Below are 22503 nucleotides of genomic sequence, written 5' to 3' on the forward strand. Positions count from 1 at the left end.
AAAAAAAATAATAATCTACTGTACCGTTGAACAATGGGTGAATCTGAGGAGATTCACCTTAGGTGTTTGGTTTTTGTTTTTGTTCCACAAGATTCCCGACCATCACGAATCCAAGTTTCATTATAGCTTCATTTTTAGTCTTTCATTTTCAATCGGTAAGACTTGATACACAGAAAGATGTTTTAGTCGACCTTAGGACGCCAGAAGTGAAGTGTCTGTTTACGAAAAAGTCTGATTTACGAAAAAAAAAAATAATAATAATCTACTGTACCGTTGAACAATGGGTGAATCTGAGGAGATTCACCTTGAGTGGTTGGTTTTTGTTTTTGTTCCAACCATCCATCCATCCCAACCATCACGAATCCAAGTTTCATTATAGCTTCATTTTTAGTCTTTCATTTTCAATCGGTAAGACTTGATACACACAAAGATGTTTTTGTCGACCAAAGGACGCCGGAAGTGAAGTGTCTATTTACGAAAAAAGGAAAATCGGTGACTGCTTGTCTGTTTCTTATCTTGACTATGCTAAATAGATCAGGGTGAAATAAAATATTTGTAGATGAAGAAATGCAAACATAGGTACAAAAATACTGAATTGTACCATAATTTTGTAAAATGTACCATATTCTGTGGGATTGTACTGAATTGTACCAGTAGAGGTGAAATGTACCAAAATGGTACAATTGTACCACGTTTGTCATCACTGCTTCGCCTAAATCTAGCAGGAAAACGCGTCTAGTTATTCGTTTTGAAGCTCCTCCCACTTGTCCTCCAGGCTTTCAATCTTCTGGTGTCTCTAATTTTAATCAACAGACGATTTATGAAAAATATTTGGAGGGTATCTTTTGGAGGCATGGGCGCCCATTTGGGGGGGCAGGGGGGGATCTTGCCCCCCCCCCTGGCTGAATGATGCTGCCTTATTTTTATATTTTTGTTCTGAGATTTCTATTATATAGCATTAAAAGTAGCAATTAGACGAAGTTTGCCCCCCCCTGGCATTCAGCTTATGGGCGCGCAGGTTTGGAGGAGTATGCAAGAGGGAGGAATTTCGGTGTTGTGTCATTTCATTAACATCAGAAACGCATATACTGATAAAATTTGGAAGCAATTGAGCATCCTGAAGTAGTGAAAAATGGCTCGCAAATGGAACAAATTTCAACGACATAAGTATAAAAAAATTCGATGAGCTGACGAAAATGAGATAAAAACGAAGATATTATTTGGTATATTTATATACGCTGTGTAGGACTATAATTCCTGGTGTGATAATTGAAGTGTAGATACCATCTGGCTGGTTTTTGGTGTTTTTGAACACTTTAATTTTGAATTTCATGAGTTTCTTGATACTTGAGCGGTAGCTTAAAACTTGGGTTTTAGCTCATATGAGTTTTCCCTATTCTTTCCATAAGCTCACTCTTTTAGAAAAAAAAGATATTTTTTGAAATGTTTGTTTTCTATGAGTTCTTCTGCCTTTTTCAGAATACCAGGTCAGCTGAGTGATCGAAGAACAATGCTTGGAGAGTTGAACTGGATCTTTACTGCTATTACGGACACTATTGCATGGAACTCTCTACCTCAAGGTATATTCCACTTGGACACTAATGTTTGTCTAAAGATTCTAGGCTAAGGTTTGTCTAAAAACGAATTCAGTCATAAAAATAAAATAAAAGTAGGATCCTACATTCTCCAGAAGCACCCAAATCCCGGTTTTTTTCTTATAATGTGTTCAAGAGTATCTGATTTTTTTTTTTTGCTGCTGCTAATAAAGCTACAGAAAATGCATATTAGTAGATGTGGCTAAAATTTCAAAGAAATTATTAAGTTCGGTTTTACAAGTTTTTTTTGAAAAAAAAAATATCCTAAAAAATGCGTAATTTAAAGTATGAGCAAACACCATTTCTTTTTACATTATATATATATATATACATGTATATATATATATATATATATATATATATATATATATATATATATATATATATATATATATATATATATATATATATATATATATATATATATATATATATATATATGTATATGTATATACTGTGATTTCTATTGAGAAAAGAAAGAAGAAGAACGAAAGAAAGATAAAACAGAACTTATGTAAAGGAATCCACATATCATCAAAATTTCAGAAATCACTGAGCATCATTTCAACCAATTACAGTGAAAAATTACGGTCTTCCTATGTAATTAAATTAGGTGTGTTTTTTTGTCTTTTACTAATACCTTAATGCAGTAATTCTCAAACTTATTTAGACACTGTACCCCTTTTTACCCACAATGCATTTCAGGTGCCCCTTCTCAGTTACCAGTAGCCTACTAAGTAAACTATAGCTAAAATATAAATAAATTTGCCAGTCCTGGAGTTAAAGGGTTGTTTTATTTTGTTGGCCGGCCGCGTACCCCTAAAAATTTTTGTGTACCCCCAAGGGGTACGCGTACCACAGTTTGAGATCTGCTGCTTTAATGTATTGGAAACCCAGCCAAATCTACGTGATTGCGCCTTATTTTATTGTTCTAAGCTTTTACCAAAGACCTTCATTACAATGGCTTTTTATTCTAAAGCCGTTTAAAAAGGGCTCTCCACGTATTTATCGGGCTTCCAAATACTAATCCGTAATTAAACATAAGATTGAAAAGCTTCCAATTATAACTAAGAAAAACAAACAGCTCCGTATTTTAGCAAATCAGGGGCTTATTTTTATTTATCTCGAAGTACCTATGTCTCAACTTAGCTGAAACGTAATAACACCCATTTGGTTATTGGTTACTTCTCTTTATGTGTTCTCTATCTCTCAGAGTATCATATGCACAGATATCATTAATCAAATACCATTTGAACCATGTAAAATCAATTTAAATGAAGCAAATATGTTTATAGAGGTATTGAAGTAAGAAGTTTCTCTTTTCAAGTTTCCCTAAAATTATTTGTAATTATATCTATTTATGAGATTAGATCTCATGCTCATAAACGTTATTAAAAGTTCTTTGGTTTTCTCTGAGTTACCAAGTATAAGTAAAAGGAAACTTCTAATTATGGCAGACAGTGGGGAAATTTTGTTTTCGTTATTGTCAATTATTTTCTTAGTATTTATTAAAAATGTAGTTTTATCCTTAATGTTGTTAATATGCAAATTCAAGGGGGTAGTTACTTATGAATAAATAAACCAGCCAGATATATTGAATGAAATTTAACTTTCTGTTGTCGAAAAGATTATTCCTATTACATTTTCTGCTGCTGCTGCCAAAAACTCCTCACACGACCAACCTACTCAAGATTAAATAAGCCATGATAGCCAGGCATCAAGCCATAGCTAATTCTAAAAAAAATCCAAGACAAATAGTCCGAGTGAGGTAAATCTGGCATAAGCCCTTTTTAGGATTGTATAAAAATTATGTCATTTCATTTGTTAATAGATAAGATACACTGGCAATATACATTGGCAAAAACTCCCTTCCTGATATGAGTTTCTGCATTAGTCCATTCCCCTTGGAATTTCTAAGTGTTATGCTATCTGAAAACTATCACCTAGTTGGCAAACTGTTGTAAATTTGGTTTGCTTCTTACAGTTGTATTTAGTATGTTAATTCGTTTGTATATAGCATGATCCCTGCTTTCGTGCATATTTATATTTTTGTAAATATGCACACGAAAATATGTTTTACTGGTAAAGCTAAATTATCCAAGTTAGAGTTTGGTGGTACAAAATAGCCTAACAATTGACTATTGGCGTGCTGAAGAGCTGATTTCTGAGCAGGAGAGAGTCCTGGTGGTAAATAATCGATCTCTCCAGTAGCCTGCAAACAAAAAGGGAAGATATTATTACAGGAAACAAAAGGAAGATATTTTTTTCTGGAGGAGTGGACCCGCAAACCCTACACATACCTCAGGAACAAAACTATTGGTGAGCACGGAGCTGGTGTGGATATTTGACTCGAATAAAAAGATCCATAAAAGATCTTCTAGTAGCATTGGTTCTTATGTATTATTGGCAGCACAACCAAGAAGTGAAGTTTGGGAAAAAGTATTGAAATATGAACTAAGGAGGTGTGAAGGGGAGGCCATGGATAAAATTGCCGAGGATCTGGAAGATGCAGCTAGACGGCATAATAGTAAAATATTGTACTGGCACGTTAACAAATTGAGAGGTAGTAGTCAATCCGGACTTGTCCCAGTTAAAGATAGGAATGGGGTGGCAATTAGCGATAAGGAAAAAGCTAAAGCGAGATGGGCCGAACATTTTGAGAACATGCTTAACCGAGATAGAGTTGCAGGAAAAAATATAGAGGAAAAAGAAACAGTTTGTGATACCTTGGATGTGAAGGAAGATTTGTTTTGTGAGGAGGAATTAGCAACAGTACTAAAAGGATTAAAGAATATTAAGGCTTCAGGTACTAATAGGGTGGTAAATGAGTTTCTTAAATATGGTGGCTCTGAGGTTAGAAATATGTTATTGAAGATTATGAATATTATTTTGAAAAAGGGGAAGTACCTAACGATTTTAGGAAAACCTTAATTAAGCCACTTTATAAGAAAGGTGATAAAAGTGAGTGTGGTAATTATCGAGGCATTAGTCTGGTCTCTGTAGGTAGTAAATTACTTAGTAATAGGGTACTTTTTAGACTGAAAGATGCCGTAGACAAAGTTTTAAGAGAAGAGCAGTGCGGTTTTAGAAAAGGTTGAGGATGTGTCGACCAAATTTTCACTCTTAGGCTAGTAATTCAGAAGTGCCTGAGTTTTCAAACACCTTTGGTCCTCAGTTTTATAAATTAAGAGCAAGCGTTCGATTCTGTTGATAGAGGAGCTTTAGTAAAGGTTTTATCCTTGTATGGTATACCAGACAAATACATTAAAGTGATTAGTGCTATGTACGAGAATAACACCGCTGCGATTAAGGTAGGAAATGATGTTAGCCGCTGGTTTCGTAATAAAGCAGGAGTTAAGCAGTGTTGTGTTCAATCCCCCTCTATATGGATAATTTTGATGGATTTTGTATTAAGAAGCACAGGAAAGGCAATGGGAGACCACGGAATTAAATGAACAAAAAAAACTTTCCTGGACTTGGATTATGCTGGTGATTTAAGCATCCTTGATGAAAGTTTGAGCAAAATGAATGAACTTTTAGAGGTTATGCCAGTTAAGGGTGCTAGTATTGGTTTGAAAATTAATGTTAGGAAGACTAAGTCACTAAGGCTAGGAATAAGTGAAGATGAAAAGGTGACGTTGGGTAATGAAAAGATTGATCAGGTGGGCAGCTTCACTTACCTTGGTAGTATTATTAGTAAAGATGGTGGGAGCAGTGAAGATGTTAAAAATAGAATAGCCAAGGCTCAGGGTGTTTTTTCACAGTTAAAAAAAGTCTGGAAGAATAGGAAGATAAGTCTGCAAACCAAGATTAGAATATCACAACAACAACAGCAACCGTACAAGAAAATCGAAATATATTTTCTTGATTATTATCGCTTCTAATCAGTAGTTGTACCAAACCTATCCTGTTCAAGTCATCCTCAGGGCTATACTGTGGTGTTTATCCTTCCCATAGTATAGTGCAGACGGTTTGATACCATATATTTTCCCTTCTTATTTTAGTTTTATATTTGTGTTTAAAGCTTTTTCCAATAGGCAATGTTCAGAAGTCCTCCAAAAAAACGTCCCCCCAGATCCCAAATCAAATTCCATAGTGAAAGATACCCATCCTGGCTGGTCAAGCACATTATCTGAAAGTTCTAATGATGGCTCCGATTCGGAGAATAGGACAATGATAACTGTAGGTCCTAATGCAACCATAAATGATGATAATGGGTTTCAAGAGGTCCTCTCTAGAAGCTCTAAAAAAGGAAAAAATCTCCCCAATTAAAAGCATTTCCCTCTCCCTGCCCAAGATCCTCCCTCCAAAAACTTACGAATTTACCTTAAAATTACTCCCACTACCCCCTTTGAAATAAAATTGATCACTGCAATAAGAGTTGCAATTTTTAAATTGCTTAAATCAATGTTCTCTCTTAACATTAACCGTGATGGATCTCTGCTTATAGCTGTAGAAGATCAGAAATCAGCAGATACAATAATTAACCTTAAATCCCTTCTGAATACCCCAATTATTGCATCTAATTGGAACCCAAAACAATCACCAACAAAAATTGTAGTTTACAATGTTCCCCCAGAGATATCTACTCAGGAGTTAAAAGAAGGCCTCTCAGATAGGGCTGGAAACACAATCCCAGTTGAGGATGTTACCCAACTTGGAAAACCTAATTCTACTGGCCTAAAAACTAGTAGATCCTTCTTATTCACACTAAAGGATAAAATTGATATCCCAGAAAAATTATTCCTATTTGGGCAAATCAAACCACACAAGGAATACAAACCTAAGCCTATTCAGTGTCAGAAGTGTTTCAAAATGCAATGAAATTCTCCAAGAGTGTAGTAATTGTAAATCTTTCCATCCTAAAGAGTTGACAACTTGCAAAAACACCCAGCCTACATGCATCAATTGCAAAGGTCCACATGAATCTACAAATAAATCATTATGCCCTGCATACAAGAAAAGAGCTCTAACACTCCAAATATCAACAGAGAAGTCCATCCCATACCCCTTTGCAGCTATGGAAGCAAATGCTGCCCAACAATACCAAATAAAGCCTGTAATGAAACCAACCAAAACCCCCAAGTCAAATGCCCCAAATGCATCAAGCACCCCATATAAAACAATATCTTCTAAGCCCCCTAGCTCAAATCCCTATCAGAAGGAATCACCAAGCCAGCAAGCCTTGTTTTCCGGTGAGATGAGGCCAGCCTGGCCCTCCCTCCCAAGAAGAAACAAACCAGAAACACTACCGGGAATCAATCCCTTAACCAACAAACAGGATGCACTACCAAAAATGCAATCCCCAAATATATGCTTATTCATTCTAAACTCTAATGCAGTTCAGGCCATGAACATACATCAACTACAGAAAATAAAAATTATTGCAGAATTGGCAAAAATCTACATCCCAGATGATATGCTCATTCAAGCAAAAAAAGATCTTGCTTTACTTTTAACAAAGCTGAACATTGATACACAGTCATATGAAGAATAAATCAACAACACAACATTTATCAATACTCCAATGGAATGTAAGATCACCCACAGAAAATAAGCTAAATGAACTAATATCATTTATGAATAATAACTCCATTAATATTGCTTGCCTCCAGGAAACTCATTTAACCCAAAAACAACAAATTAAGTCAATGGGATATACTATCCTGAGAAAGGATAGATCTTCAGAGAGAAAAGGAGGTGGTGTAGCTTTATTAGTTAATAATAATATAAAATTTTGTGGCATCAATTTTCCAGATTTTGAAAATGATGTTGATGTAATTGGTATAAGTGTTTGGCTGAATAATTTAAAAACCTACATAATAAGCTTTTATAACCCTAATGGCCAAACTTCAGATGCCAAGGATTTCTTTAATTATATAAATAATTCTAATATGTTAAAAAACATCATTATTTGTGGTGATTTCAATACCCACAGCCTTTTGTGGGGGAATAAACCAGCAAATAAAGCTGGTAAATTTATTGAGCATATGATTTCAAATAATAATGAATTAGCTGTTGCTACCCCTCCAAACCTAATTACATATTTTAACCCCAAAAGTGCCAAATTCTCCACAATTGACCTACAAATTGTGTCTTTAAATTTTTTGAACAAAATTTACATAAATAAAATTGATAGTCTGTGTACAGACCACTTTGCTATAGTTTGCTCCCTAAATGAACCTGCTGAAACTTCTTCTCATACTTCCAAATATATCAACACTAAAGCAAATTGGTCTATTTTCCAAAATAAGCTAAATGATGAAATTACAAGTTTCACCCAAAGTTCATGCATTTCTAACACAACAGTTGACACACATGCTGAAGCCTTGACATCTTTACTAATAAATACAGCTAATCATGCTATCCCCAGGACAACACCTAAGAAAACATTCCCTAAACAAATTCCTAAAGCATGGTGGGCAAATGAGTGCCTAAATAAATGGAAGATAAAAAAGGCAGCTAGGACAGAATTCATAAAAAAACCAACACCTACTACATATTTAAAAAAATTACAAGCAGAATCTAATCTAAAAAGGACTATAATAGATGCTAAATATAAATACTGGAATAATTTTGCAAATAATCTCTCCAGAGAAACGCATGAGCCAATTATACATAAAGTCATAAGCCACATATGTGGGAAAAAGACTTCTCCCAACCCACTCCTGTATGAGCTTATACATAATAATACCCATTATGACAATGATATTGAAAAGGCTAACCTATTTGCAACTCTTTTTGTTAATAAGCTAACATCAAACAATCAAAGCAATCTGTCCACAATTCCTATGAACCCTAGTTACCAACCACGCCCAGGATCCGAGTACAGAACTAATCCATTTTCAATCCAGGAATTGAATAATGCAATACATCATATTAGGTCCAAAACTAGCAGCAGCTATGACAATATACACCCTACATGGATAAAAAATCTCACACCTTCATACAAACAAGAACTGCTAAATTGTTATAATCACGCTTGGGCATCGTCTAGGTTCCCCAATATATGGAAATGTTCGTCCCTCCTACCAATCCTAAAGAAAAATAAACCAAAAGATAACCCTGAGTCTTATAGGCCCATAATGATTACACCTGTGATGGGGAAAATAATGGAGAAAATGATTTATCACAGACTCCTCTGGTTTGTTGAGAAAAATAACATGATCCCACACACTCAAACTGGATTCAGGAAATACCACTCCTCAACAGATGCTTTCATTTTGCTAACAAATGCAATAAATGAATCTTTCTCAAAAAATAATATCCTAGTGGAAGCTTTCCTTGATTTTGAAGGAGCATATGACACTGTGAACCACCAAATCCTTTTAAATAAACTTGCAAACCTTGGAGTACCTCCCAAGCTAGTATCCTTTATTAAATCCTTCATAGAAGTGCGAAGTTTCATTGTTTGTGTTGGTTCAGCCTCTTCACTCCAAAAGATAATATCCAAAGGCCTACCTCAGGGAGCAGTCCTCAGTTGCCTCCTATTTGCCCTATATCTCTGGGACATGAACCTACCCCACACGAATCTACAATATGCTGATGATCTGGTGCTATGGTCATCTGGCAACACCTTTCAGATAGCACAGTCAAATCTGCAAAAGTCCCTTTTCCAGTTTGAAAAATTCTCTCAACATTCAGATTTACCCATTGCACCCACCAAGTCAAAAATAATCCAATTTCACAGGAAGCGAAACCATGTTAATGCAAAACTATCTCTAAATAAAACAACTATTCCAGAAGACAATAATATTAATTACCTAGGTCTCATGCTTGACCATAAACTTAATTTCCACCTCCACATTTCAAACCCACTACAAAAATGGTATAGACAAGCAAATATACTAAAAAGACTTCTTTCCACACCCTGGGGTTGTAAGGAGAAAACCTTATTCCAGTTTTATAAATCACATATAAGACCCCACATTGACTATGGGCTCATTGTATATGGTGCATGTGCAAAGACCCAGATGCAAAAAATTGAAACAACACAAAATGATATAATACGTCTCATATTTGGTCTTAGGAAACCCACAAGCACCAAGTTTCTGCTTATGGAGAGTGGATTAACAACAATAAGGGAGAGACGTAGCTTTCTCTTGATAAAACATCTTACAAAAATTGAATCAAATAGCTCACACACATTACATAATTGGTTAAGAAATCCAGCCATGTATAGAGGTATTGCAGATGAGTATGCCAATATTCAAAAGAAGTTCCCTGTACCAGCAAAGTCTATTGCACCTACTTTCCCCCAATCCCCTCCATGGAATTGGTCATTTCCCATAATAAATACTGAATTTTCAAAATGGAATAAAGATTTAACCCTCATTGCTTTTGTTCAGAAAAAATTTGCAGAACTTAATACAACTACCTATAAAAATCACTTCCAAATATTTGTTGATGGGTCAAAAATGAATGAGAAGGTTGCAAGTGGTGTTTTCCTTCCTCACCTGAAAATTGCAATGGGCGAGAGATTATTTAATAATTTATCTATAATGTCTGCTGAGTTAAATGCCATAATCATGGCATTAGAACACCTTAGGCAAAACCAATCTTTGATTGAAAATTCGAATAATATTATCATTTATTCCGACTCTTTATCAAGCCTTGAGTTGCTGGCCTCAGCTCCTCAATATAAGTTGGACATTGACACTTATCATTGTCTCAGTATTATTGATAATCTTGCTTCAAGTGGCATAAAAACTTACTTTCAGTACATTCCTAGCCACTCTGGCATAAGTGGTAATCATCAGGTTGATGAAATAGCAAAAAATGCTATAAATATTGACCAGCCAAGTGGGAGACCAATCCCAATTAGAGATATTTACCGATGGAGGCTATCAGATATTAATTTTAATAAGATTAATCCTATCCTTTCCCCCTTTCCCAATAAGTATCTTTCTAAAATTTATCATAGAATTCGTTCTGGAACAAATGGACTAAATTTCCTTGCATTCTCATATAAGCTTTCTAATTCAAGTGGTTCAATTCCCCTGTCCCCTCTTTGCAGGCATTGTAATATGAATAATGAAACAATTGACCATTGCCTATTTGAATGTAATATTCTGACGTCTGCACAACATACCTTGCTTTCTAAACTGTTAAAATACTTCAAACACCACAAAATCCCACTATCAGCCAAGAGCCTAGCCAACTATACCTGCACACAGAGTATAGAAATCGACATCTATCATCTTATATTTGAACTCCTAGAGTCGAAAGATCTGCTGAAAGATATCTGAATATATCTAATAAATATGAGGCAATCAAGCCAGTAGCTCTGTAGCCCACACAGTGAAGCAAAAGGAAAAGGGCTAAATAGTTTTACTGAAAAGCCCGCCTGCTGTTAAATAGAAGAAGAAGAATATTAGAAGCTACAGTGATGACAGTGGTCAAATATGGCTCTGAAGCATGGACGCTCCGAAAAGCGGATGAAGATTTGCTAAATGTTTTCCAGAGAAATTGCTTAAGGATTGTTCTGGGTACCCGGCTGACTGACCGTATTTCAAACAATAGGCTATACGAAAAATGTGGTTCAATACCGCTCTCTTGTTCTATAATGAAAGAAAGGTTGAGGTGGTTAGGGCAAGTTGTGCGGATGAAGGATGACAGATTGCCGAAAATTGTTCTTTTCGACCAACCATCTAGGGCTAAACGAAAAGCAGGTCGCCTCCGTCTGGGGTGGGAGGACGTCATAAAGAGAGATTTAAAGGAAATGGGAACTTCGTGGGCGGGTGTAAAAAGGAGGCTTTGAATTGATTGGGGTGGAGGAGGAGCGTGCGTAACTGCGTTGGCCTCAGGTGGCTTGTTGCTGCGGTGAGTTGTTAGTAGTAGTAGTAGTAGTTTATCCCGATGAAACAATTCTTACTTCATAATATGCAGAATAATTGCAGCTAACATATTTTGAATGCAGACCCACTATACTTTACCCCTCCCCCCTAATGGGGAAATATATAACCCAAATTACACGGTTCCAGCTATTCTCGCAATGTGTCTCTTGTTTCCACCGGTGTACCTGTAAGTTGAATCAACTGTGACGAAACAAAAACTGGAAAAACAAGTTACAGGTGGTAGAATGCATTGAAAATATATAATTTGGGATGTATATTTACACATTAGGATTAACCTAACTTCACCTCTTGGGTGTGGTGGCTATAATACATAAGTACCGTAGTATGTCATCTAGATCTGGATATTTGAACCTAAAGCTAATCCCTTTTTCAAGCCTCGCAGTCACCCTTCCGTTCCCGAATGGGGTAAGTTGACTATTTGCAGGCTCAACCTTCATTATCATATTTCAATATCGTACTCATGGCCGCTAAAGGCAGAAAAACAGCCACTTGATGTATTTGAGAGGAAATGAATAGCTTCAGCAATTTCATTTATTGTTCTAACATCCTTTTTAATAGTAAGATCTTCAGAGGATTGTTAATATATCACCCCTAATTGACATTTTGGTCCGAGCGCAAGAGAGGCCTGAACCCTCACTGGTGGCCAATTTCGTTTCCCATTAGTGTATCGGGTATTTATCGGGTGGATACATCATAAAAACATGTTTTGACAAAATTTATGTTACACACAGGAAAAAGTGTTCAGCTTTTTTTTTTTTAACTGGAACCTAGTAAAGAATGAACCACTGGGAATCAGGCAGAGAAGACACTGAAATATGACATCACATCCCAGAAACCAACTTTTCAAAAGGTCGATGCGTTGTAAGATCTTGTCAAACGATACGTGTGGTGTATCATCTTGTCAAAAGATACTTGCGTTGCATCATTTTGTATAAGAAAATATAGATTTTGTCGAAGATTGGGCAACTTTTCTTTCAAATGAGCGCTTAAACATCGCTCTGTGAATTTTGATGCCCCACTAGCGGCGACAGGAAAAGAAGGGAGAAAACTGGATACACATCACTGCTTCCCATGCGGAAAAGTGATTTTCCTTGTTGCCCAAGAAGGGGTGCTGTAATTCCGTTAAATTGGGTGTCCAGTTATGAAGGTTCTAATAAGGCGGGGTTCATTTCGATCAGACACCATTTTTGAGATGTTTCTGGCCATTTTTCGAGATTCATATAAATTTGTTTTCGCAATAAGTTTTACCATTAAAACTAATCGAAATTAAAGTTACAATCTATAAGTCAGCTTGAAAGAAAAATCCCTCGTCACTTAACAGTTTTTTCAAAACGTATTTCTTAATTTTCGGTTACTATGGACTAGATTTCGTATTTACTAGGTTGCAGCTCCTGCAGCAACCACGATGGCAAGGGGACAGTTTTTGCCTCCTACTTAGCCAAACGATAAGTGGACAATTTCTTCTTATATACTGCAAAGATCAGGGGATTTATGAGGCACCCAAGGGCGTATCTAACCAACCAGTTGCTCGAATTCACGCATTTCCTGCATTAAAAGAGCCAAACTAGATCATGGCACACTATGGTTTAAAAAAAGACCCCGACCCTCTTGGAGTAGGATACACACACTTAAATTACTTGTGTTTTTCTTTTTCAAAGAAATCTAAAAGCATATATTTTTATAGGAAAGTCTAAAGCTATGCGAAGTAGCTGAAGGAGAATGAAACAAATAGGAAATAAAATAATAATTGCTTTTGAGCTAGAGCAATTCAAAATCTTGTGTGTTGCCCAACACAGTTTTATAGAAGAGTGGGAAAATTGAAAAACATGTTGTTTTTTCCTTTTGAAACACATTTTTAAAAGTGGTAGTTTTGAAAAATTTGAAAGTAGAAAAAAAAAGTTTGGAAAAAATGTTTTGAAAAGTAGTAGTAGGTCTAGTAGTTTTTAGGTTTCTTGACTGTTATTAAGAAGCAGTTGTATATAAGAGAAAGGTTGTTTCAGGCATACAAGATAAGAAACAAAACAAGTTTGATATCAGAAACTCGAATTAAAAATTGTTTCTGCAAGGGGGAAAAGAGGACCTAGCGTATTAAGGAAAAGGGGAAACTTGTAGACACTTTTAAACACAATAAGATAGGAGACGTAGGATTGATCAAATCGATATGGTGTGCTTTTTTTCAGGCTTGAGATGCAAATTCAACTTTCTAAGACTGTCACTTGATGACATTTGAGTTGCTGCAACCACCTTTTTGGGATCTTTTGCCCCTAAAATCTCCATGGATACGCTAAAACCACTGGTCTATTGAAATGAACAGTAACAAAATCTGAGACCCATAAAAAAAGCGTCTGGATTAGATTTGCTCTTTGCAAATTGCAAGTCGGTAAAGAAACTCAACTGGAAAAAATTTTGTGTTTTTTGAAGTGCTTTCAAATTTCATCTTCTTTTACTTTTAAAATAAGATGCATATGTAAAAGCAGGAATATCAAGAAATAGTTAACAGCCGACAAAGCATTCCTGCAGAAAAATCACTCCTGGACAAAATATCAAATTGAAGCAAAAAAGAAATCATTGAACCTAGTCATAAATCAGAGATATAGAAATGTGTCTCTGTTACTCATGATAAAATAAACATTACTCAGTTCAGAGATTTGATCTTTCTAGATGTTTTCCAACGGTTGTTTCGTCAAGATCTTCTAGTAGCTAGTCTGTTTAGAAATTTTCTGTTGGCTGAGAGAATAATGAGATGTTATGACTGTACTCCAGTTTCATCCCCTAAGCTACCGCCCACCCATCAGGTAACAACATATTTTTCTAGTATATTTCTGTTTCAGTCGTCACCCTTTTCTCAATATTTTCTGCTCTTAAAAGTGAATTATGGTCCTGTTTAGATAGGAAATTGGGTTTCCAAGGTGACATTTTTATGTTTAGAAAGAGGATTAATCATTCCTCTGTTCTGTGGAAGGACCATTGCCCAAATGATAACAGTTCGCTAAATTTCGAAAATGCTATAAAAAGGCATTTTTCCAATCTAATTCTAGACCTTCCCCCTCCTCTCGACAAAACTCTTTGAAACGGCTAAAATATTGTGGAAACCCTCGATTACCCTAAAAATTACATTTGTTTCTATTTGTTGCAGTTCACATTTTTTATTTGTTGAAATGATGTTAAATAGTTTTAAACGATTATTTTAAATATTTGACTTTAGAAAGATGGGGTATTACAATGACATCTTTTGGCCTATAAAGGCAAAGAATCGTTTCGCAGTTCTACATGAGAACCTATACCAAAAGAAAACAACGATACATTTTGTAAAAGCAACAATTTTTTTTAACTAATGCTAGACCCGCCGTCTCTCTCTTTCTCTCTATCGCTCTTTTCCTCTCTGTCTCTGTCTCTGCCTCTTTTCCCTTTTAGTTTATCTATTTCTCTATGTCTGATCAGTTGCTAATCTCTCAAATTTTCAAAATGTTTTGTCCCGTATGTCATTCAATCTTTTATAGCTATTCTACTAGACGCTTAGATGTTTTTCTTCCTTTGATGCAAAATATTCGAATCTTGGCTCTCCATTTCCCCACCTTGAAATCATTAAATCAAAGAGAGTGCTTCCATTCATATAAAATTTCAAAGCAGACTTAGATAGGAATTGAAGCTTAGCAAGACTTGGAAATTCATTTATTGAATTTTGAAACGCCTAAAATATTGCTGAAATTATTCCATCACAGTAAAGATAATTTTCTAATTTGTTTATTTTGAACCTCAATAGACTTAAGAAAAGATAAATTATTTATTTAATTAAATTATGTTTTACTTATTTTTAAAGAGCTTTTTGCTTTTTTTAACTTTAAACTTTTCAATTTTTTTACTTTTTTTTTTACTTTTAACTTTTTATTTTTGTAACTTGTAATTACTCTTTTTACAGTCACAAACTCTCCCCTGTTATTGTAATTTACAGTAAATTTTTGTAATTTGTAATTACAAAAATACTTTTGTAATTTGTTTATGTTGCACCTCACTATATTTAAGAAAAATAAATTATTTATTTTTTAACTTATGTTTTACTTATTTTTAGTAGCTTTTTACTTTTTTTTAACTTCAAACTTTTTAAGTTTTTTTAACATAACTTTTTTTAATTTTAACTTTTTATTCTTATTTATTTATAAGTAACTTATTTAAAAAAGAAACTATTTAAGACAAAATTAAATAACATAAACTAGTTGAGTTGTATAAAAATAGTAGAAAAAATGTAAGTTGATTTCCTGGGCTAGATTTTCAGGCCATATAAGTGGGTGGAGTGCTCTTGTCTTTATATAGTGCGGACAGAAATACAACCTTGAAGCCATCATCTGCCGCGTCTCTTGGTTCAGCCACGCTTGCCGCAGACCTGACGATTCTTTTGCCATAAGGCTATCCCCCTGGCAACCATCCTCGGGATTAAGAAAAGCCACGAAGGCCAAACGAAATCCTGACTAAACGTCTTAAAAACAAACCTCTCCTCTGTTGTTGGGTTCTGACGTTCCTGACAAATGACAGGATCCCTTCCGGCTCAGACTCATTGACCCGTGAGTGCACCTTTTGGATCGGTATCTTCAGCCATATTCTAGTGCCTCATAATTAAGTGTTGCTACTCAGGTTGTTTCTTAAACCAAGTACGCTTTTTTTTTTACGACAGATGCTAGTTTGGCAGTTTTTGCTTGCCAGATACATTTTTAGAATAAAATTTTATCTTACTCTTATTAAATAATTCTGTACCGAACAAATGGATTAAAAAAAAAGAACGAACGGAACTGGCAAAATGCCAACAACCTTGGAGACTAGCTTGCAAAGGTCAAGAATTATATTGTTGAAATTGGACATGGATGTCAAGGAAGATACGTTTCCAGACAATTATTTATTTGCAGCTTTGACTTCTGGGATGAACGTTCGGATGACAAAAATTTAAGTTTTACCCTACGGAAAACTTTATGGTTACTTGATATGAGAAGAATAAAACAACTATATGACAAGAGGGGAGATTTTGTCAAATGAAAAGTTGAAGAAGTTAAGTAACTGAATAAACAAGGAAATATTTAGGCAGTTCATTGAAAATAATAATGAATATAATCTTGCACAAACTTAGAAAATTAGGTGGCCATTTTGTGTAGGTTTTCAAGCTACATATTGTAGATGGAAATTAGCTAATATTTAAAATACGTGTCAGCACAAATAATTAATGTGATGCTAAACAACACCTCAAATTATATCTCATTGCAACGACTATAAGCAGTCCTTGTATATTATTCTAATAGTTTAATGTATAATTCAGGAATTGTTTTTTTTGCTGTTTTCTTGTTTTTGGTGTTGCTGTTTGTCTTTTTTGGTTGATAACCTTTTTTGAAACAGTCAGTAAAAAAAAAAAAAAAAAAAAAAAAAAAAAAAAAAAAAAAATCAAATTCCAATACTTTAAGTAGTCTCCCTATAAAATTCAGTAATTTTATAAGGATAACTCGTTGTTAATTGATTGGAGGATATTTTTATTTGTATCTGAAGATACTTATGTGGAGTCAAAGAGATAAATGGACTAATTAGGTAGTTCATATACCCTACAAAAAATTTGGAAATGGAACTGGATGCTGAATGAGTGTTTAAAAGTTAAAGTTGTCGAGAATTGGGCGCAATTTTTGTCTGTGTCCTTTTTGTTTTTCTTTTCATTTACTTATTCTCCTCTTTAGTGTATTTTTGTTCTGTAGAGAGAGTAACAATAAATTATTATTATTATACTTAAGCTAATGTTGAAATTTCAGCCAGAATATTAAACTTTCAATTTTTAGTATATCTCACTATACTAAGAATCATTCTGTACTTCCTGTTGTTACCATAACCGGTTTATTACTATTCTACCTCTCCACGAAACGGCCGAAATCGTTACTTTTTAGTAATTCAACAGAGAAGTAGAGAACGCTTTTTTGTGAAAACCTTGGGACTCAGTAACTTTTCGTTCTTATTACTGATTTAAAATTCCACACAGGAACCAATCAGTTCTTAAAACTTGGAGTCATTATTCTTTTCATTGCTATCATTTCAATGCAACACCTGTTTGCTCTTTAGTCCGTATTGTGGAACTTGTTTGGTCAAACAGGCTTTACTAGGATGTTCAATAAAATCACCTCGACAACCAGCAATTTCACCCTCAGCGGCTACATTCACATCATTCCTCGGGTCATTCCAAGCCAAATTGTATCTCTCTTTAGGATCTGCTGTTTGCAAATGTTTTACCCTGGCATAAACAGAGATAAATTTGCTGGGATAACGAGGATTATAGAAGTGGCTTTTGTATTTTAATGAGTCACTATGGGGACAATGAGAAACTAATACAGAAACAGAAGTAAGGAGAGAGAGAGAGAGAGAGAGAGAGAGAGAGAGAGAGAGAGAGAGAGAGAGAGAGAGAGAGAGAGAGAGAGAGAGAGAGAGAGAGAGAGAGAGAGAGAGAGAGAGAGAGAGAGAGAGAGAGAGAGAAGAGAGAGCAAAGAGCTTGATTTTGCTCTTAAATAGGAGCACACATTTTTCGCTCATTTTTATTGAGGGATAGAGTGCTCATTCTCTACTTGACAAATATATGCGAAACTATGTTTCTCCCTTCTTTTGGGTAAAGATTTATTATGTAAAACACGAGATCCCTCTTCAGTTAAATATAATGCACAAAATAAAAAAATGATAAAAAATCGAATTCACTGAAAAAATCTTCGATAAAATATACTAAAAATCAAAGTATATAAAACATATAATAAAATATGACCAAAGTTTTGTATTACATTTTGTTCTATTTTAATCTCTGTCTTCTTAAATCGCTTGTTAATCTCTTGCCCTTCGTATGATGGAAAAGAATAATGGTCCTTTAAATCTGGAAAATTTTGAAGTTTCCTTTTTTCAAAAACAAACTTTTTCTTAAAAGTTAATAAGAATTTTTTCTAGTCAGTCTATTTGTAGGTATGCATGTAAAGCACACATGTAAACATAGGAATTATACTTGAAGTCAAATAGTAAATAGTTTCCTCCTTTCATAAGCAAAGATAAGGTAATGCTTTTAGTAAGCGAGAATTATGTTTTCTGTTCTAATGAGCCGTTAAATAAATGAATATTGGAGTAGAGAAGGAGAAGTGTTGCCATGCTCAATGGTTTTCAACGGTTTCTTATCGTTTAAAAGATATGGCCTACCAAAGATCTATTTAAATTTTTAGTTAATCTAAGAAAAATCAGGTGTAATTCGTACATCTATTCTCGATTGGATGCAGTTCAATGGGATAGAAAATAGTCTATTATCCGAAAAATCCAGATAGTTTCACATCCAACAGATGTACTTCTGATAGTGGGCCCTCGAACCGGTAAACATTTCTTGAGCTCAGGACTTGCATCGGCAATTTTCACTATGGTTAGCGCATGTTAGTGATTAGCCTGATAGCTCTTATCGTGATTGCTATAATCAGCGCTACTCCTACTGCATTTTACTGAGCTGAATCCCTCTCTGGTGAAATGTCAGAAGCCTTGGTAATTATGACACTGATGAAACCCGAAACAAACAGCATTCAATCTTGGTCCTGTTTTGGATGTTTGGATGTTTTGGAAGAATTACCAAAATGGCTGCATAACACACACTACTAACAAGAAGAGGGATCTGCCAAGTGCCAAGTGTGTACACGGATAATATCCGTGTACAATTTTTACTACTTTGGTTCGAATTTGAAGCGTGTCTGGTATGTCAGCAGCAGCAAGCCAGCAACCATCGCAGATTGTTCTTTTGTCATATGAACTGCTAGTTTGTCCTTTTGTGCCACAATATGTTTCACCTTATTGGAGTACCCGAACATCCCCACGAATTTGTTGTATTTGCTTAGTTGCAAATAACTGCCAAATCTGTTTGCAATGCACAAATACTAACAAGAACAGGGATTTGCCAAATGCTATAGTTCAGTTCCATGCGGATAATCCCAGTATAATCAGTGTTCACTACCTTGATTCGAATCTGACGCGTATCTGGCATGGCAGCAACAGCAGCAACCGCAAAATGGTCGTAAGTCATTTGAGCTACTTGTTGTTCGTTCTGAGTCACAATATACTTAGCTTTGATAGAGAAACCGAGCTTCTCCGCAAATTAACATTGATTTGTTAGGTTGCGGACATTAATTTTCTCTGAATATTTGTCAGCTGTGTGTTGTTCGATTTATTTGATGTTTTTCTCGGATGGTTATGGATGTTTTATGGTTTTTGTCAGTGAGAATGAAAAACCAGGAACTTTCTCACATTTATGGATGTTTTTTATGGTTTTTGTCAGTGAGAATGGAAAAACAGGAATTTTGTCACATTTATGGATGTCAACAGAAATTTTTTTTCCTGTTTTATGTCTGTTCGTTGTCAGTGAGAATGTACATGCTCGAGACGAATGTTGTGAGATTGTTAGGCGAACCTAGCCTGAGAACTTTATTTACATAATCGGCGGGGGAATGTATTGATTCACGAAGGGGCAATTAAGAAACATTATGGCTTCTTTGATCTTTAGGTTAACCTGGCCTGAGAACTTGATTTACATAATCGGCGGGGGAATGTAATGGTTCACGACGGGGCAATTAAGAAACATCATGGTTTCTTTAATCTTTAGGCGAACCTAACCTGTGAACTTGATTTACATAATCGGCGGGGAAATGTATTGATTCATAAAGGGGAATTAAGAAACATTATGGTTCTTTAATCTTTAGGCCTGAGGGATTTATTTATTATTGTTGTTTTGGACAAGTGCATGCTAGGGATGAATGTCAAGGTGTCCTGGAATAGGAAACCGGAAGTACATGCATCCTTCTCAGCCAATCGGCGAGTCGGCCAATCAGAGAGCTGGTTACGTATGGTTTTCCCCCGTTACATAACAATTCACCCTTGAGATTTCGTATATAACGGGAATGCATTGTGATTAAATTCTCAGAAAGTATTGTGACACAATTAAAACAACAATTAATGTTATTGATTAGCTTGAAGCCTTGACAGCCACAAATAGCAATGTAAGTACATTTTCATTTTTTCATTTTCAAAATTAAATTAATTTCATTTGTCACCCTCCACTATATTTAGATAAGTATCCCCCCCCCCCCCCCCCACAAACCTATCCACCGTGCAATCTTTATACTCACTGGAAAACATAAAATATGTTCTTTTTACCCTAACCCCCCCCCCCCACACACTGTTTTACAACCAAATTCTCGCAAATGGAAATACCTTTTCGTTAAATTCCACTTTTTATTTTCATTGGTCACCCTCCAGTATATTCAGCTAAAGTGTCTGCTGGCTTCTGTCAATTTTTAATGAAAATCCCGTTCTGTTTTGACACAATCTCCAGTGCGAGGTTAAAATTAGCTATCACCCTTTCCGCTTTACAAACACGGTCAATGGAACTATTCTTCTGTCAAATTAAAACAATAATTAAGCTCAGGCCTACACAACCTGTATGGAAGTAGAGAAACAAGTTATTTTCAAATTAAGTCTAACAATATATTTAAGGACATTATGTGAAAGGGGGGAGGGGGCACTACATTGCTTCTAACAGCTTCGTTGTAAGTAAATTATGTAAAAGGGGAGGGCAATGCCTTCAATTCTACCGCCATCAGTGTAAAATGAAAACAAACTATTTCTTCGCATTAAAAGTAAGGGGGATTCGATGTGTAGACATTTACAACAATTGAAAATAAAAAAAATTTTTAAATATATGCGTTGCGTCTCTAGACATGTTTTTAATTTTTTTCAAGCTTTCAATAAAGTTTCTTTTATATTCCATTGTATGAATCAATGATTTTTGTTGGTGGCGGGGGTTAGCACTTTTAATAGTGACAAAATAGAAAATATAATTGTTTCTTACATTAATTTCTTCTTATTCATTTAGTGATTTTAGCTATAACATTTGAATAAAGGATAGTAAGATACATTCTTTGTTGATCTACATTGCGCTTGAATAAAACACATGATTAACTCAATGAGAGGGTAGACATAGGGTGGGTTATTTTTCCTAAATTTAGGGGGGAGGGGGAGAATATGGGTTTTTTGCTTTACTAAAATGAGATAAATACTTCTTTAGACAAAATTATATGGATGATGATACTAATTTTCCTTCTTTTAAAAAAAGGAGTAAATTATTTTGATACTAACTTTTTTCTCTTCTTTTTAAGGCCAATTATGAAGAATGCTTGTCGCCGCCACCCGCTAAGAAAGCGAGGGCCAATAATGCGCCCCCTGCGAGGGCTACTGCCATGCAATATGGTCGCTGGCCGAAGCCTCCTAAACAAGTGATGCCTAACCAAACCGTATTGGAATGTGACACCGCTAGCACATCCGCTCTCCTTGGACCTCTAATAGCTGCCCCATCAACGATAGGTCAGGAGGTTACCCTCCAGCATGCTATGTCAGATTCATCCGACACCCAAGCCCAGACGGATTTTGCAAATGTAAGCATTTTTTTCCTACCTATCATATAGAAATATCTACCAATTTCTTCCAAATTTTTTGGGCTTGTTCTTCATGCATCATTTTCGAACACTGCGTAAAAATATATCTCAGCGGCATATTGAAAGATTTCTTCTCCCCAAAGGATGTATAATGTTCTCCCTTTAGAATCATGTCAAGTGCATGCATTCACCCTTTGCTAAATTAGATTAGTTAAGACAAAAAAAAAAAAATGCTCTATATCCCGCTCATAATAAGTAGCAAAATCCATTGCATTATAAATTGCTTTATTAGCGAATGGTTCACCTTGCCTATACAATAAAAAAAAAACAAAATTTATATCGGAATGAGTTGTGTATCATGACAGGAGATGGCTATCCTTTTCAATTCATGTTTTTGTTGTTGTTTTTTTTCCAGAGCAGATAAAGAGTATTAATATGAAATTTTATTTGGAGGGATTGTTTGAGCAATATCAAATTGCCGCCTTCTATGTCATGCAACGTTTTAGACTGTAAATATCTTATACTAATATAAGATATGCTGCGGGCCAGGGAAGCGCCGCAGGATGCGCTATGGGTCCGAGAAGCGCCACAGGG

General features: G+C 35.3%; 1 protein-coding gene across 1 annotated transcript in view; it reads left to right on the forward strand.

Annotated features, from left to right (window-relative positions):
* The window catches only part of LOC148951543 (regulatory-associated protein of mTOR-like), a 322491-nt gene that overhangs the window by 76508 nt on the left and 223480 nt on the right, over positions 1–22503 (forward strand). Inside the window, exons 4-5 of the mRNA XM_089091020.1 lie at positions 1480–1580; positions 14114–14247. Coding sequence (XP_088947146.1) covers positions 1480–1580; positions 14114–14247 — 235 coding nt within the window. The remainder of the gene's footprint in view (positions 1–1479; positions 1581–14113; positions 14248–22503) is intronic.

This window comes from Artemia sp. Qi Xiang Cuo, chromosome 6 (genome assembly GCF_049724085.1).
Source record: "Artemia sp. Qi Xiang Cuo chromosome 6, ASM4972408v1, whole genome shotgun sequence".
Classification (NCBI taxonomy): Eukaryota; Metazoa; Arthropoda; class Branchiopoda; order Anostraca; family Artemiidae; genus Artemia; species Artemia sp. Qi Xiang Cuo.